The 18,528-nt window shown below is 41.9% G+C and overlaps 1 protein-coding gene and 1 non-coding gene across 3 annotated transcripts in view; both read left to right on the top strand.

Annotated features, from left to right (window-relative positions):
• Positions 1–12,307, top strand: part of LOC124720072 — a 41,640-nt gene extending 29,333 nt beyond the window's left edge. For both annotated transcript variants that reach the window (XM_047245339.1, XM_047245340.1), the window contains exon 4: positions 11,162–12,307. In XM_047245339.1, the coding sequence (XP_047101295.1) occupies positions 11,162–12,216 (1,055 nt within the window). In that variant the 3' untranslated portion in view covers positions 12,217–12,307. The remainder of the gene's footprint in view (positions 1–11,161) is intronic.
• A 1,072-nt stretch (positions 12,308–13,379) lies between these two features.
• Trnat-ugu lies at positions 13,380–13,453 on the top strand. Its single transcript has one exon. It is a non-coding gene; the product is annotated as a tRNA-Thr (tRNA).
• Positions 13,454–18,528: the final 5,075 nt, after the last annotated feature.

Genomic DNA, 18,528 nt, shown 5'->3' with positions numbered 1-18,528 from the left:
CTCATCAAACCGAGCAAAAGTTTTTATGGTGATGTAATAAGAATCATTTGTGGTGTAAATTCAAGATCATCATGTAGGAACGTGTTCAAGTAACTTTGTATTGTAACCACTGCTTCTCAGTATATTTACTCCTTAATGAAATTTGTTGCAAGTAATCCATCTCTATTTCCAGCCAATAGCTCAATACATAGTATCAATGCTAGGAATAAGAACAATCTACATAAAGACCTAAAATCAATTACCTTTATTCAAAAAGGGTTCCAGTATTCAGGAACACACATTTTCAATAAATTGCCAGCAACCATTAAAAACTCTGTTTCAGATAAAGCACGGTTTAAACAGAGTTTGAAAGACTTTTTGATAGGCAACTCCTTCTACTCTATAGATGAATATCTTAACAGATTGTTAAGCCAGCTTAAGTAAAAATGTCTGTTATTTCAGTTTTGACAGCACTTGGTCACAGTAGTCAAGATTAAGTATTTTGTGTATGAGAAATTTATTAATAGTGCACAACAATGTTTCATTCTGACAGCGTGTTAATTCTGTAAATATTAGGTGTTCCAGTTTACCACATTGTATTCGCTTATTTTGACAGTCACCTAACAAATGATCGGGTAGTAAGTATTATATGCAAATGTTTTATGTTATACTTTCTGACATGTTCTGCACTCAAAAGAATCATCTCATTTTTTGGGTTGTTGTTGTTGTTGTTGTTGTTGTTGTTGTTGTCTTCAGTCCAGAGACTGGTTTGATGTAGCTCTCCATGCTACCCTATCCTGTGCAAGCTTCTTCATCTCCCAGTACCTACTGCATCCTTCTGAATCTGTTTAGTGTATTCATCTCTTGGTATCCCTCTACAATTTTTACCCTCCACGCTGCCCTCCAATACTAAATTGGTGATCCCTTGATGCCTCAGAATATGCCCTACCAACCGATCCCTTCTTCTAGTCAAGTTGTGCCACAAATTTCTCTTCTCTCCAATTCTATTCAATACCTCCTCATTAGTTATGTGATCTACCCATCTAATATTCAGCATTCTTCTTTAGCACCACATTTCAAAAGCTTCTATTCTCTTCTTGTCCAAACTATTTATTGTCCACGTTTCACTTCCACACATGACTACACTCCATGCAAATACTTTCAGAAATGACTTCCTGACACTTAAATCAATACTCGATGTTGACAAATTTCTCTTCTTCAGAAACACTTTCCTTGCCAGTCTACATTTTATATCCTCTTTACTTCGACCATCATCAGTTATTTTGCTCCCCAAATAGCAAAACTCATTTACTACTTTAAGCGTCTCATTTCCTAATCTTATTTGGGTCTATGGAATGAAAACTGAATCTAATCTAATTTGAAAATATGCAGCATATGTGTGGCAGCAAATCAAAGATCTTTCCAAAACATTTTTTCCCCCCTGAGTTTCCTTTTCTAAAGTGCCGGGAAATTCTACGTTGCTGTGTAAAACCATATCCATTCAAAGGATTGATAAGTTTCACAGTTCCGAGGGAAAGAATACCGATCCCGAGAAAAAGTGTATTTTTAACCGGGAGATCTGGGAAAAATTCTGGAATTTTTTTTCCTTGTCCGTATATACATCCTGCACCTGAGATTGGAGACAATTCCAGGGATCGTGCTGGCCAGGCAAGTTGCTCCACATCTTGCAGAGCTCACAGTGTTTCATGGACAGTGTTTGGGTGAGCATTATCCTGTTGGAACAACACATCTCCTTCCTGGCAAGAATGGCAAAAGAACAGGTCTGTCATCATCTTGCACATACCGAGTGCCGGTTAGCGTCCCCTCCAGAAACGCAAAAGGTCAACAATAGTTGCAGCTTATCACACTGCAGACAATAAAGCCTGGGGTGGGACCAGTTTGTCTTGGACAAGTGCATTTGAGACAGTGCCCACGAGGTCTACATCGTACGAGCAAAGGACCGTCACTCGGGTCCAGGCAGAATCTGCTGTCATCACTGAACACCATGGTACGCCCTTCCGTCGTCCGAGTGATCCTCTGCCGGCAACAGATGCTGTGACACGAGTGGAAGACAGGTTAGAGATGTGCATTTTCGCAGTCCCATTGCAAATAAATGGCTCGCAGCAGTTCACGTTGACGCATCTGAACTCACGAGCCCTCTTATCGCTGCTGTGGTAGCTGTACAATCTGCCACTGTTGCTCTTACAGTACGACGATCCTGGCAGGCATTTTGCTGCACGGATGTCGAGAACCTCGTCTGTGGGTGTGAGAATGTTCACGTGACCACTGTACCGACATTGTTGTGCAACTGATGCAGCGTATCCAGCTTGTGTGGCAATTCTCTGAAAGAATCGACCCGCCACACGGAAGGCCGCAGTTCGATCCCTTTCGAACTCAATCGGTCGGTTCTAGGAAGCGTGTGTGGGTCTCCGTGGCATGATTGCCTGCTTCCTTCCAACATTTGCATCACACTGACAAGGGAACCTCCCCATTGCACCCCCCTCAGATTTATTTATAAGTTGGCACAGTGGATAGGCCTTGAAAAACTGAACACAGATCAATCGAGAAACCAGGAAGAAGTCGTGTGGAACTATGAAAAAAATAAGCAAAATATACAAACTGAGTAGTCCATGCGTAATGTAGGCAACATCAAGGATAGTGTGAGCTCAGGAGCGCTGTTGTCCCATGGTTAGCGTGAGCAGCTGCGGAACGAGAGGTCCTTGGTTCAAGTCTTCCCTCGAGTGAAATTTTTAATTTTTTATTTTCAGACAATTATTTTGTGAAGCTGCACAGGTACACAGAGCAGTATTGTTTACGTGATCTTTTGTCAATTATCAAAGTTCAGGCACTCGCACATAATCGACTTCATTCTCCAAAATTCCAGGACATGTTTAGATTTGCTTGGACATATGCAGCATTTGACGGTCTACACCAGGAAAAATTTGAAAACGTTAAAAACATATGTTTTGACTGAGCACGGGGAAAACTGTGCGACTGTGAAACTGTTGCATTCATTTGTTGCAGTTTATGTGACGAACTCTTATGTTTTCATCACTTTTTTGGGAGTGATTATCACATCCACAAGAAAACCTAAATCGGGCAAGGTAGAAGAATCTTTTTACCCATTCGCCAAGTTGTACAAGTTAGGTGGGTTGGCAACATGTTCCTGTCATGTGCTGCACATACCACCACCAGTGTCATATAGAATATATAAGGCGTGTTTTCCTGTGGAGGAATCGGTTGACCTTTGACCTAGCGATCAAATGTTTTCGGTTCCCATTGGAGAGGCACGTCCTTTCGTCTACTAATCATACGGTTTTGCGGTGTGGTCACAAAACACAGACACTAAACTTATTACAGTGAACAGAGATGTCACTGAACGAACGGACAGATCATAACTTTGCGAAAATAAAGAAAGTAAACTTTTCACTCGAGGGAAGACTTGAACCGAGGACCTCTCGTTCCGCAGCTGCTCACGCTAACCACGGGACCACGGCGCTCCTGAGCTCACACTATCCTTGATGTTGCCTATCTTGCGCATGGACTACTCAGTTTGTATATTTTGCTTATTTTTTTCATAGTTCCACACAACTTCTTCCTGTTTTCTCGATTGATCTGTGTTCAGTTTTGCAAGGCCTATCCAGTGTGCCAACTTATAACTAAATCTGAGGAGGGTGCGATGGGGAGGTTCCCTTGTTAGCTTTCTGACTGTGAGCTTCTTCTATTGTAAAGGGTAGATACAGATGGCACTCTGGTAGCTATGCCACTATGCAGGCTATTGTTAGATGACGAAACTACACTCCTGGAAATTGAAATAAGAACACCGTGAATTCATTGTCCCAGGAAGGGGAAACTTTATTGACACATTCCTGGGGTCAGATACATCACATGATCACACTGACAGAACCACAGGCACATAGACACAGGCAACAGAGCATGCACAATGTCGGCGCTAGTACAGTGTATATCCACCTTTCGCAGCAATGCAGGCTGCTATTCTCCCATGGAGACGATCGTAGAGATGCTTGATGTAGTCCTGTGGAACGGCTTGCCATGCCATTTCCACCTGGCGCCTCAGTTGGACCAGCGTTCGTGCTGGACGTGCAGACCGCGTGAGACGACGCTTCATCCAGTCCCAAACATGCTCAATGGGGGACAGATGCGGAGATCTTGCTGGCCAGGGTAGTTGACTTACACCTTCTAGAGCACGTTGGGTGGCACGGGATACATGCGGACGTGCATTGTCCTGTTGGAACAGCAAGTTCCCTTGCCGGTCTAGGAATGGTAGAACGATGGGTTCGATGACGGTTTGGATGTACCGTGCACTATTCAGTGTCCCCTCGACGATCACCAGTGGTGTACGGCCAGTGTAGGAGATCGCTCCCCATACCATGATGCCGGGTGTTAGGCCTGTGTGCCTCGGTCGTATGCAGTCCTGATTGTAGCGCTCACCTGCACGGTGCCAAACATGCATATGACCATCATTGGCACCAAGGCAGAAGCGACTCTCATCGCTGAAGACGACACGTCTCCATTCGTCCCTTCATTCACGCCTGTCGCGACACCACTGGAGGCGGGCTGCACGATGTTGGGGCGTGAGCGGAAGACGGCCTAACGGTGTGCGGGACCGTAGCCCAGCTTCATGGAGACGGTTGCGAATGGTCCTCGCCGATACCCCAGGAGCAACAGTGTCCCTAATTTGCTGGGAAGTGGCGGTGCGGTCCCCTACGGCACTGCGTAGGATCCTACGGTCTTGGCGTGCATCCGTGCGTCGCTGCGGTCCGGTCCCAGGTCGACGGGCACGTGCACCTTCCGCCGACCACTGGCGACAACATCGATGTACTGTGGAGACCTCATGCCCCACGTGTTGAGCAATTCGGCGGTACGTCCACCCGGCCTCCCGCATGCCCACTATACGCCCTCGCTCAAAGTCCGTCAACTGCACATACGGTTCACGTCCACGCTGTCGCGGCATGCTACCAGTGTTAAAGACTGCGATGGAGCTCCGTATGCCACGGCAAACTGGCTGACACTGACGGTGGCGGGAGCACAAATGCTGCGCAGCTAGCGCCATTCGACGGCCAACACCGCGGTTCCTGGTGTGTCCGCTGTGCCGTGCATGTGATCATTGCTTGTACAGCCCTCTCGCAGTGTCCGGAGCAAGTATGGTGGGTCTGACACACCGGTGTCAATGTGTTCTTTTTTCCATTTCCAGGAGTGTATTAGCATTGCACCTACTATTCTCCAGTTGCCATATGCTGTCATCGAATAAAAATCAGTGTCATCTTTCCAGGCATACCAATTTCCTTTTTTGGCAGTGTATGTTACACATAATACAGTAACACATAAATAAAAGTATTTTAATACACATTAAATCACTTTACTGTGCATTATATTATACTTGCTTTTTTATATATATATATATATATATATATATATATATATATATATATATATATATATATATATATATATATATATATATATATATATATAAAAAATAGAGGGAAACATTCCATGTAGGAAAAATATATCTAAAAACAAAGATGATGTGACTTACCTAATGAAAGTGCTGGCAGGTCGACACACACACAAACATACACACAAAATTCAAGCTTTCGCAACAAACTGTTGCCTCATCAGGAAAGAGGGAAGGAGAGGGAAAGACGAAAGGATGTGGGTTTTAAGGGGGAGGGTAAGGAGTCATTCCAATCCCGGGAGCGGAAAGACTTACCTTAGGGGGAAAAAAGGACGGGTATACACTCGCGCACACACACACACACACACATATCCATCCACTTATATACAGACACAAGCAGACATATTTAAAGACAAAGAGTTTGGGCAGAGATGTCAGTCGAGGCGGAAGTGCAGAGGCATGTTGTTGAATGCCTCTGCACTTCCGCCTCGACTGACATCTCTGCCCAAACTCTTTGTCTTTAAATATGTCTGCTTGTGTCTGTATATGTGTGGATGGATATGTGTGTGTGTGCGAGTGTATACCCGTCCTTTTTTCCCCCTAAGGTAAGTCTTTCCGCTCTCGGGATTGGAATGACTCCTTACCCTCTCCCTTAAAACCCACATCCTTTCGTCTTTCCCTCTCCTTCCCTCTTTCCTGACGAAGCAACCGGGGGTTGCGAAAGCTCGAAATTTTGTGTGTGTGTTTGTGTGGTTTTTTTTTATTGTGCCTATCTACCAGCGCTTTCCCGTTTGGTATTGTATTGACTACCTAGGAGCACGTTAACAACTTCAGTTCCTCTTCTTCCTTTGTTGTTGTTTCCTCTTTTTCTAGTATTCCCTCATTTTCTCCCCATGAAGTCTCTTCCTTTCTTCTGTCCATGTTGTTCCCGATTTTTTTATTTCTTTTGGTTTGAAAGCCTTCCAAATTTAGTATTTTATTTTTAAAACTGGTTCTTTCTGCTATTTCTGATTCTTTGATGCTGTTTCTTTCTGGATCTTTCCTTAGTTCTGTAATCCGTGGTATTGTTGATTTCTTCTTCCAGAAATATAGGAGTACTTGTTTTGTTAGTCTATTTCCATCCATTCGGTAGAGGTGTTCGGAAAGGTTAATCTTCGTTTGGCCATTACGTCAGATATTTTCTCTCTATTTTTGTAGATCTCCTCATTGCTTCTTATTTTCCAACCATCTGCAGTTTTTATTGCACCCATTATTTTTATGATAATCCTTCTTTCAAGTACCTGTAGTCTGTCCATCTTATAGTTCACCGTTAGGCATTCAGATCCGTATAAACATTCTGGTCGTACCACTGTGGTGTAGTGTTTTAGTTTTGTTTTTCTAGATATGCATTTGTTGTTGTAAATATTTTTGGTCAAACTGTATGCTCTTTCTATTTTGTTAATTCTTACATCCATTGCAGATTTTTCTGGTCCATTCTGTTGTGTAGTCTCTCCAAGATATTTAAATTTATTTACTCACTCTATTTTACCTATTTGTGTTTCTATGAATTTTGGTGCATTTTTTATATTTGTCATTAATTTTGTTTTTTTCAGCTGAAATTTTGAGACCAGTTCTGTTTGCTATTTTTTCCAGAAAGTTTATCTGAAGAACTGTTTGTCAAGTTTTCTGAAATTATTGAAAAATCATCCGCAAAAGCCAAGCATTTTACCTTGATTTCATTTGTTTTTCTTCCCAGAGTTATTGGTTCAATTTTGTGATTTTTTTAGCTCCGAATTCCAAATCCTTACAATTTTTTTCTAGAACACAATTAAACAATATAGGTGATAAACCATCACCTTGTCTAACATCCATTCTTATTTCAAATGGCTGAGATACTTCTCCTATAAATTTGACTTTAGATATTGTATCTGTTAGTGCTTCACGAATTATATTTGCTAATTTTGATTTAACACCAAATTCTCTAATGACCTTATCTATTGTTTCTCTGTTGGTACAATCAAATGCTTTCTTGAAATCAATAAATGACACTATTTATTGGTTTGCTGGTTAACATTTTATGGCAAATATTGACTTTAAGTTAAAAATGTATTCTGCACAGGATCTTCCCTTTCAAAAACCACCCTGATATTCTCCCAGTTGTTTGTCTAAAGTATCTACCACTCTGTCCAGGAGAATTTTTGGTAATATTTTGTTTGCCATTGGCAGAAGTGACTCTCCTCTGTAATTATTGGCATTTTGTTTGTCTCCCTTTTTATATAGCGGGTGGATTAATGCTGTTTTCCATTCAACAGGAAACTTTTCAGTTTTCCAAGTGTTCTCAAGAAGCAGTTTTAGGTCCTTTATGATTTTTGGTTCTGACCACTTCAGTAGTTCTGCTGTAATGCACTCTTCACCGTTTGCTTTATTGTTTCTGAGTGTTTTGATGACTTCCTGAATTTCTAACTCTTCCTCTAGATTTTTAGGTGTCACTGGAAACTCTTAATTTATCTGTTGGAACTGGTCAGTTTAACAGCTTTTCAAAAAATTTTGCTAAATTTCACAATTTTCTTTGTTATTTAATCCCATTTTGCCATTTTCATCTTTGAAAGAAATACTTGGGGGCCTGATACCCTTTAATTATGTGTTAAGTTCGGTAAAAATTTCTAGTATTATTTTTGGTGAAATTTTCTTCTATTTCAATAAGCTGAGAATTTTCAAAGTTTCTTTCGATTTTCCGGATTATTTTTGATGTTTCTTTTCTTTGTTGTCTGAATCGTTCAAGGTCTTCCTCTTTTTTTCAAACATCTCCTTTTTTGAGCGCTTTGTATTAGTGCTGCTTCACACTCCTCATTCCACCATGTCTTTTTATTCTTAGCCAATCCTAAAGTTTTCTCTGCTGCTTGAGTTATTTGCACCTGGAGTTCACGCCAATTGTCTCAGTTTCTTCTCTAAATGTTTCTATATTTTCTTTTGTAATATTAGCTGTAGTGGTGTTGTATCTGATCACTTTCTTGGTCACCTTTTTTGTTTTAGATGGGAGAAATTTTACTTTAATCTTAGAGAGATAGTGATCTGAGTCGAATTCCCCATTTCTGACTATTTTAACATTCATAATTTCCTTGATATCCCTTTTAGATATGGCTACGTGATCCAGTTGAAATTCTCCTAGGTTTGGGTTATTATTATTATATACTGGAATGACAGTGCGCATCGCCCATGGAGCATCTCAAACAAATATTGCAACCATGTATAGGAGGTGCTACCCAAAATATCAAAGAATTTCATTGTAAAAATCAGAAAACTATAATTACATCGTAAGGTCCTCCATCACCTCCCGAGTATTCACTTTGGGCATGTATGCAACAATCCCAGCATTGTTCCCGTTTTTGGAAGCACTCCTTGAAGTCTGTACAGTGAAGGATGTTCAGGACCTGTTGCAATTCCACTTGGATGTCTTCGGTCAAGTTGAAACACAATTTTCATCTTTGGAAATTGATAGAAGTTGCATAGGGCTACGTCTTTTTTTTCTCTCACTATTCCCCCCACCCCTGCTGCTTTGTTTCAGGGTCATAGCTGTAGACCCTAGATTTGTCGCATGTTATGACTCCTGATAATAACTTCGGACACTCTCGAACTCTTTGTTGCAGCTCGCTGCATTTCTGAATCCCGAGGTTTCGTCTGTCGATGCTGAGAAGGCGAGGGACAGATTTCACTTGAGATTCATCTCGTGTTCAGTTCATCGCTAGAATTCATTGACATGTACTTGTATGACAGTCCGAGTCTGTTACAAAACATCCTGAATTGTCTGCCTTCAATCTTCATGAATTGCATCTCACACACTTTCACTATCATTTCCGGTGTTTGACGTGTCGACGGTTGACCGGAATGTTTGTCCTCTTCCACAGATTCTCGGCCTTGCTCGGATATTCTTGCTCGACTCGGTGCACTCTCACCAAATGCCTGTCAGCACGTGGTGGTTTCAGACGTGGAAGCACTGAAATACATCCTCAAACACAGCACTACAACTCACAACTGCACGCATCAAAGATCGTGCAACTTCATGCCCCAGTAATTGATGTGTGTACTTTGAGACACACAACTGTGGAATCTTGTACTGGTTCGACCAGTATAATAAAATTCTCTGATATTTTGGGTAGTACTTCATGCTAATACATAACGTATGAAAAAATGTGGACCCGTGCTTTCGTACATTTATCAATAAACTGCATTATCACTTGTTTATGTAAGATGATGAAGGTACAGAAAACTTCGCACCTCTGATTTATAGGGGAAAATTACTGAATTTAGTTTGTACCCTCACACCCTGAAACATAAGTTCTCCCTGCATGTACAGTGTGAAACCAATAAGGCAAATTGTGCAGTCACAATCATCACGTTGGCACTGCCGGTTTATGTTTACAAAAGAACAATAAATGAGTAAGGAAGCCAGGTTTGTTCTGCTACTGTTAAGTCAGACCTGTCAGCGACTACTCAGATTATATGAGTGACAGCTATGTTGCTGCAAAAATATGTTGTTGTTGTTGTTGTTGTAGTCTTCAGTCCTGAGACTGGTTTGATGCAGCTCGCCATGCTACTCTATCCTGTGCAAGCTTCTTCATCTCCCAGTACCTACTGCAACCTACATCCTTCTGAATCTGCTCACTGTATTCATTTCTTGGTCTCCCTCTACGATTTTTACCCTCCACGCTGCCCTCCAATATTAAATTGGTGATCCCTTGATGCCTCAGAACATATCCTACCAACCGATCCCTTCTTCTAGTCAAGTTGTGCCACAAACTCCTCTTCTCCCCAATTCTATTCAATACCTCCTCATTAGTTATGTGATCTACCCATCTAATCTTCAGCATTCTTCTGTAGCACCACATTTTGAAAGCTTCTATTCTCTTCTTGTCCAAACTATTTATTGTCCCTGTTTCACTTCCGTACATGGCTACACTCCATACAAATACTTTCAGAAACAACTTCCTGACACTTGATTCTATACTCTTTTTTTTTTCCTTTATTGCTTGCTCAATATACAGATTGAATAACATCGGGGAGAGGCTACAACCCTGTCTCACTCCCTTCCCAACCACTGCTTCCCTTTCGTGCCCCTTGACTCTTATCTGCCATCTTGTTTCTGTACAAATTGTAAATAGGTTTCCGCTCCCTATATTTTACCCCTGCCACCTTCAGAATTTGAAAGAGATTATTACAGTCAACATTGTCAAAAGCTTTCTCTAAGTCTACAAATGCTAGAAACATAGGTCTGCCTTTCCTTAATGTATTTTCTAAGATATGTTGTAGGATCAGTATTGCCTCATCTGCTCCAGTATTTCTACGGAATCCAAACTGACCTTTTCTGAGGTCAGCTTCTATCAGGTTTACCATTCGTCTGTAAAGAATTCGCATTAGTATTTTGCAGCTGTAACTTATTAAACTGATAGTTCGGTAATTTTCACATCTGTCAAAAAAAATGAGAGGACAATAAATTTCCTCCTGTTAACTCCTGATGTTACGTGAACAACTGTTTTCAGTGGCAGTTGTGAAGTCTTTGATCTCTGTAATTGTAGAGATTCAGCAGGAAATATTTTTGCCAGTAATGATTGTGACATCCTCAGTCAAAATTTTATATTTCTCTGTGTAAGTAGTAAACATTTTGGAGGAACAGATAAGTTTTCGAGGATGTCATCGACGTTTTTAGGGTTCTGTACCTCAATCGGTAAAAACAGAATCCTCAAAGAATCACTCTGTCATCTCACTCGTCGCTTCTCGTTTTTGCAGAGTGGGCAGCATCGAGACCGGCACCGGTCGTGAGAATTAACGACCTGCCAGACGAGGTCCTACTGGAAATCTTCTCCTACCTGCCACTGGACGACATGGCGCGGAGTGCGCACGTGTGCACAAAGTGGCACATCCTGTTGAAGCGGGAAGAGCAGCTGTGGAGGCGTAAGGAGTGGAGCAGTAGCAGCGTGGGTGCGACGCGGAGGCTCCTCGCGTTCAGCGGCGGCTTCCCCCGGCTCCGTTGCCTGCGACTGCTCTACGACAGCGAGTACGGTATCCGCATTGCCTGGCCCGAAGTGACGGTCCACCTGTACGTCGGCACTCCCTACCGGTGGGAGCCGTACTTCCGGTCCTTCGATACCGAAAGTCTGGTGGTGAGCGAGCTCGTGGCGGAGAATATTTCCAGTTACATAGAGTGCGTAGACACACGAACCCTGAGGAGGATCTGTGTAGCGGAGCAGCACCTGGAGTACCGCCAGCCTCGCAGGGGGTCGTATTTCACCTTCGTTCCTACCAGCCCGCACTACAGCTCCCCGTTGCGGAGCTACGGTCACGCCGAGATGGTGCACTCCTCGGAGCGGTGCTACCGACACGACGAATTCGGCCCCGACGGAGAGTCGGTCTCTGGGAGGTCGAGCGTGTCGGACGCGTCGGAGACAGAGGGCGAGGCGGACTCTGAGGTGTGCGCAGACGGCTGTGTGGCGTGCCCGGCCCTGGAGGTGTTGAACGTGCACTGCAAGAGGCTGTCGCAGCAGCGGCTGAGCGAGCTCTGTGCCCTGGGCCCGCTGCGCGTGCTGCGCATCGAGAGCCGCGGGCTGCGCGACCTGTGGCTGCTGCGCGGGCTCGGCCCCCGCCTCGAAGAGCTGGTCGTCGCCGACTGTGCCGCGTTGGACGTGGAGGACTTCTCGGAGCTGCACGGGCTCGTGCGGCTGCGGACGCTCCGGCTGGGGAAGTGCCGGCTGGGGGAGTCGGTGCTGAAGGACCTCACCGCAGACCTGCCCCACCTCAGCACACTTTCGCTCAACGGGCGAGAACTACTTGCGTGCAGTCAGTGATTTCCCGTAGTGCTGTAGTTCCTTTCCCACGAGTTCTGTTTCTCGAATGTAATTAGTAATAAATCATAAATAAATGAATATATTTTTACTATCCCACTGTTCTAAATTTTTTGAGGCCCCGTTGTTATACGAAATTATAACGTCGGAATGGTATCTTTACATTCTAGCAGACTGCAGTGTTTTTCTTGAACTTAATGTTGGTGCTTTTTGCGGTATTGATAATATCCTATTTACACTGCTTACTCTTTCTCGTGGGATTTTTCCGTATCTTAAAACTGTTTCAAAAGTAGTTCTAGTAAACATTTTTTCAGATGAAATTACAATGAAATGAACACCCTTAGCTGCTTACAGGCGTTGACATACATCAACGGGGACAGATTAAAATGTGTGCGCCGACCGGGACTCGAACCCGGGATCTCCTGCTTACACGGCAGACGCTCTATCCATCCGAGCCATCGAGGACACAGAGGATAGCGCGACTGCATCTCTGGCACGCCTCCCGCGAAACCCACATTCTCAACGTATTGTCCCGCTCTACATTCGTAGTGTCCCCGCTCATACTCATTACTCGCGGCGCGTTGCCGATTCCCGTAAGAGTTCGAGCACTGTTTGTGCATTCGCACAGAAGAAGGAGATGGTCAAGTGGCCGGTGAGCCTTAACTATGTATATACTAAGATGGTATTTGCTCTTTCGGACATGTCTGAAAGAACAGATACCATTGGTAACCATGCAGCTCATTAGAATTAAATTACAATGAAATGAACACCATTAGCTGCTTACAGGCGTTGACATACACATTTTCATCTGTCCCCGTTGACGTATGTCAATGCCTGTAAGCAGCTAAGGGTGTTCATTTCATTTTAATTTCATTCTAACAAGCTGCATGGTCACCGATGGTATCTGCTCTTTAGGACATGTCCAAAAGAGCAGATATCATCTTAGTATATATATAGTTAAGGCTCACCGGCCACTTGACCATCTTCTTCTTCTGTGCGAATGCACAAACAGTGCTCGAACTCTTACGGGAATCGGCAACTCGCCGCGAGTTATGAGTATAATAGGCGGGGCCACTATGAATGTAGTGCGGGACGATACGTTGAGAATGTGGGTTTCGCGGGAGGCGTGCCAGATATAAAGCCCTGCAGTCGCGCTATCATCTGTGTCCTCGGTGGCTCAGATGGGTAGAGCGTCTGCCGTGTAAGCAGGAAATCCCGGGTTCGAGTCCCGGTCGGGGCACACATTTTCACCTGTCTCCGTTGACGTATGTCAATGCTTGTAAGCAGCTAAGGGTGTTCATTTCATTGTAATTTCATTCTAACGAGCTGCATGGTCACCGATGGTATCTGTTCTTTCGGACATGTCCGAAAGAGCAGATACCATCTTAGTATATATTTTTTCAGATGTCAGTCTCAAAGGAACATAGTGTTGTTATATGTCCCATATTGTACAGACATATCCTGTGTTCAGGTGAAAATTTTGTGTCCCGTATTGTGAAGTGGCGCTCGGTAAAAATGAGCATTTCTTTTTGTTTCGTCTACAAATATTTTAAAATCCTTACGTGGTATTAGCAGTGTTGGTATACGAAGCAGCTCAGTGTACTTACGTAGTTCTTCTATCCAGTTTCCAATGTGATTGTTTGTGCTGTTTGAGACTAAATGTTTGTAAATGCAGGGCAGTTTCTACCATTAGGCAAGACTAGGTGGCTGCCTAGAGCTGCAAAATTCTAGTGGTGCCAAAGGATGGGAAAAAATTAATTTCCAATCAAACTATGAAAAAATTGAGCAAATGAGGAGGGAAAAAAATAAATAAATAAAAAACAGGAAAAATTAACACACTGGATTGTTTTCAAAAGTCTTTACTTTGATAAAAGTAAACACATTGCCACTACCTTCACCAAGAGTAAAGCAGCCACTAGTGCAGTGGTTCCCAACCACAGGAGTAATTACCCCTGAGAGGTAAAGTGAAATTTTCTGAGATGTAAAAAGTAAACCATTTGATTCTCTTTCAGTCACAAAACTAAATTAATTTCAAAAGATTATTACTATTATCACTATTTTATAAGACTCTAATACTGATTATATAAGTGACAAGTAATTACTTTTCTCAATTAGTAGAATTAATGCAGTGGAGGTTGCAGGTTCCTCACATAGTCCACCCACTACACACCTATGTTGTACTTTGTCCTCTACATTGCTGACAATAAAAGTGAGGCATATATGTAACAAATGCTAAATATCTCAAGAAAAATCTTGTCAAAGTTGTAGATACTACCTGCAGTACTCCAGAAATTGCTTCATTACTCACTTTGAAACAGATAAATAGACAGCACGACACAGTAGCATGTGCATAAGGGCTATTATTATTATTATTATTATTATTATCATTATTATTATTATTATTGCAGTTAGAGTGGTTAGACAAAAGGCCTTAACAGCTTGAAGTTGTCCAGTTTCTGCCAGTTCAGAAGTAAGGAGTTCAGCAATCAAGTGATTTATGAACAGTAAGAGTAGTGCACACATCTGAACTCATTTGATTTTTAAATGGGGTTGCAGTGTGCAGGTCAAGCAACTGCCACAATGGAGGAGTAATGAGTTATGTGGGGGGAGTAGGTTTTGTAACAAATGTGTGCCCTCACTGTGGGTAGTTAGCTTTCTTTTCTGAGAAGTTTTGGGTATCACTTGCAATGCACCACAAATTCCTTCAGCATTCATTCACACACAGTAGGGGGTAATGTGGGGGAGGGGAGGCACAACAGAAGGCAGGATGGGGGGGAGGGGGGGGGGGGGTTCTAGCCAATGTCTGATTGCACTCAGAGGTAATGGTCTAAGAAAGGTTGGGAAGCACTAAGCTAGTGAGTACAAAATAGAAACAAACATCTCTCTTAATTCCAATTTAATGATGACTGTGAGTAACGCAATGGGCTATAAGAAATCGCCCATCCATAACTTAGGGCCACTGACTCCACAGAAGGGAAAGAGAAAGTGCCTTTGCACAAACACATCCATGCCTCACCGAAATTGAAACCCGCACCCGTATCAGACGAATGATCAGAAGCCAATCGCTTAGACCAGTGTGCCGTAAGGGTGGCCAATAATCATTGTAGAGCTCTTAACAGAAAATGTTAAAAGGTGTCATTTATACAGGGTGTTACAAAAAGGTACGGCCAAACTTTCAGGAAACATTCCTCACACACAAATAAAGAAAAGATGTTATGCGGACATGTGTCCGGAAACGCTTAATTTCCATGTTAGAGCTCATTTTAGTTTTGTCAGTATGTACTGTACTTCCTCGATTCAACGCCAGTTGGCCCAATTGAAGGAAGGTAATGTTGACTTCGGTGCTTGTGTTGACATGCGACTCATTGCTCTACAGTTACACCAGCACGAGTTGTTCAAATGATTAACTTATATTTTTGGGGATGCCAGTGTTGCTAATAGTGTTTCATTTGGAAGAACAGAGGGAGAAAGTTTGGTTTAAGGTATATTGGCTACAAAATCTGTAAAAGATGATGTGATTTAACTTTTCTAAAACCTTTCTCTTCAGTTGCAAGCAATAAAGGTTATCGTAAAATGTTTCCTCACGGTGCAAGGTACTTCACAGTTACAAGTGGTGCACAAAACAAGTTGCTGGACTTTTATGAAATTGCCAATGAAACCACGAGTTTAATTAATGTGTATGTCATTAAGGTAGTTAATGAAAATGGCCTGCCTTTAGACAAGATTACTGCAAATATTATAGGCAACAGTACAGTTAATTACAGTAAGTGAAATTGTTTTTAAGCTTGTTTGTGATGCGCACTGCAGAATTTTGAAGTCAAACTGCTCAGCTCGTATTGTTCATAATGCAGTTAGGCATGCAACTGATTGCCTTGATATAGACATAGAAAATGTTATTCTGAAAATACATAGTTATTTTTCCTGTCCACAAAGTGCTGCAAAGATGTGATGAAATATATTGAGTTTGTAGATGTTGAATGGCTGGAGATATTGAGATGTGTTAAAACTCTGTGGCTGTCTTTAGACCATGTAGTAGAAAGATAAAGCCATAACTGGTCTGTCATCAAAAGCTACTTCAAATTGCTGGGAGAGAACTGTTCCAAAGTTCAGATGAAGTATTTTGGTCCCAAGGATGAACTTAAGGCTATATTGCTAGAAATCAGTTTACTATTTTTCAGCAGTATAGCTAAAATGTCTGTTCCATGGCATTGAGATTTTATAAAGAGACACTATTTTTGTGGTTGAACCTTTGGAAAAACTGTGCTTACTGAAAAGGAAACAGAAACGAAGGAAAGATCAGAATAGCTGTTAAGAATGTCCTCAAAGCTCTGTCTTCTTCAGAAAGAACCAAACTCGAGAGAAGTTTTATTCAGTTCTACCACGAGCCGGGGAATGATGACCTCCAATGTTAAGTCCCATCAGAGCCATCCATCACGAGCCCCTAAACTACCCTCAAAAATTGTACGATTTCATGGAGAATGTTGCAGCGAAGCTGCAATTATTTGGTTCAGTCAGAAGCATACATTTTTATTCCCTGGAACCTGCAGTGAAATCCCTTCAATTAACTGAAATAACTAATATGGATAAACTGTACAAGGATTATTGTCTTGTTGGGAACATTCCTGCCAATATTTTGGAGAGTACAGAAGATGCATCAAACAAGTGTTTGTCATCAGTATTTGCTAGTCATCAAGGACAACAGAAATTATTAGAATTAGAAAAACTTGTCTTTTGTAATGAATGTTCGTGGCTCAAATGAATTAGTTGAACACATTTTCTCCTTAGTGTCTAACAAGTGGTCAGGCATTAGAAACTGTTCAGTAGATGTGACTAAAAGTGAACTACTAATTACTATAAACATGAACATGTCTTGGAGAGAATTCCATTGAACGATAAAGTTAGTCATGTAGTTTTACAGTCAGCTAGATCAAATGTGAAGTATAGATGGAGAAAATAAGGTAGTTCCATTAATGTTTTTTTTCTTCCTTCTTCTGCACATTTTGTCTTACCTAATGCGTTGTACTGCATGTACTGTTAAGAGGGTGCGAGTTTCTTTTACGAAATTCAGTAATTATCTTATTCTATTAATGAAACTAATTACAATGTAACTGAAATTGGTACATAATGTTTGATTTCCAAGTATTTATTAACTGCCTCTTATTTTTGTGAAAAATGTTATAATTTTGGGTGAATGTCCCTTATTTCTCACATCAAAAAGTGGCAATCCTAGTTATACATCAGTTTTCACCACAATAAGTTCTGAGCTCTTAGGCACTGAGAGTGTTGTTGTATCTGTAAAGCACACATTGTGGGGAATTTTTCTCTGCACATAGAATGATTGTATTTTATTAAGAACAACTGAATTTAGCATTTACAATTAATCTGAGAATGCCAGAAGGAGTGAAAATTGTGTAATTATTGTATTGGCTGGGTAACTACTATCCGATGGCACAAGCAGCATCTACTTGGAGGGGAGCAGGTGTATGCTGCTTGTAGTCAGTGGCGGAGCATGCAAAATTTCACCAATTTGCTACAATATTAAAAAAATAAACAGATTGTGTTTCCTGTTTGTTGTCACGATAGGCATGACAGTGTTGTTGTAATACTAGCTGTACCTAATGCACTCGTATCAAGCATGTTGTTTACACGTTCACGATATCCTCTGTTCTTTCATCAATGCATTATGTCCTGGATCTTTCACTCTCCCCCTGAACGCCACACACAACTTTTCCTGACTAACAAACATGTAAAGCAAAAAAATGCATTGCAAACAGCACACCCACTAATTACTCTTTTCTCATACTTTTATACTATGTTTTCTCCTACAATCACTTTTTCTGTCACAACCTATGGGCTTTTAACTAACGAGGGTAGTAATTGTAGCTGAACTGAATATATTAGTACTGCTTATATATATATATACGTACATATATCTAAAAACAAAGATGATGTGACTTACCAAATGAAAGTGCTGGCAGGTCGACAGACACACAAACAAACACAAACATACACACAAAATTCAAGCTTTCGCAACAAACTGTTGCCTCATCAGGAAAGAGGGAAGGAGAGGGAAAGACGAAAGGATGTGGGTTTTAAGGGAGAGGGTAAGGAGTCATTCCAATCCCGGGAGCGGAAAGAGTTACCTTAGGGGGAAAAAAGGACGGGTATACACTCGCGCACACACACACACATATCCATCCACACACATACAGACACAATCAGACATATTTAAAGACAAAGAGTTTGGGCACAGATGTCAGTCGAGGCAGAAGTGCAGAGGCAAAGATGTTGTTGAATGACAGGTGAGGTATGAGT

This window comes from Schistocerca piceifrons, chromosome 11 (assembly GCF_021461385.2).
Source record: "Schistocerca piceifrons isolate TAMUIC-IGC-003096 chromosome 11, iqSchPice1.1, whole genome shotgun sequence".
Lineage (NCBI taxonomy): Eukaryota > Metazoa > Arthropoda > Insecta > Orthoptera > Acrididae > Schistocerca > Schistocerca piceifrons.
Note: the sequence above shows the minus strand (reverse complement) of the source record. Positions and strands in the feature narration are given on the sequence as shown.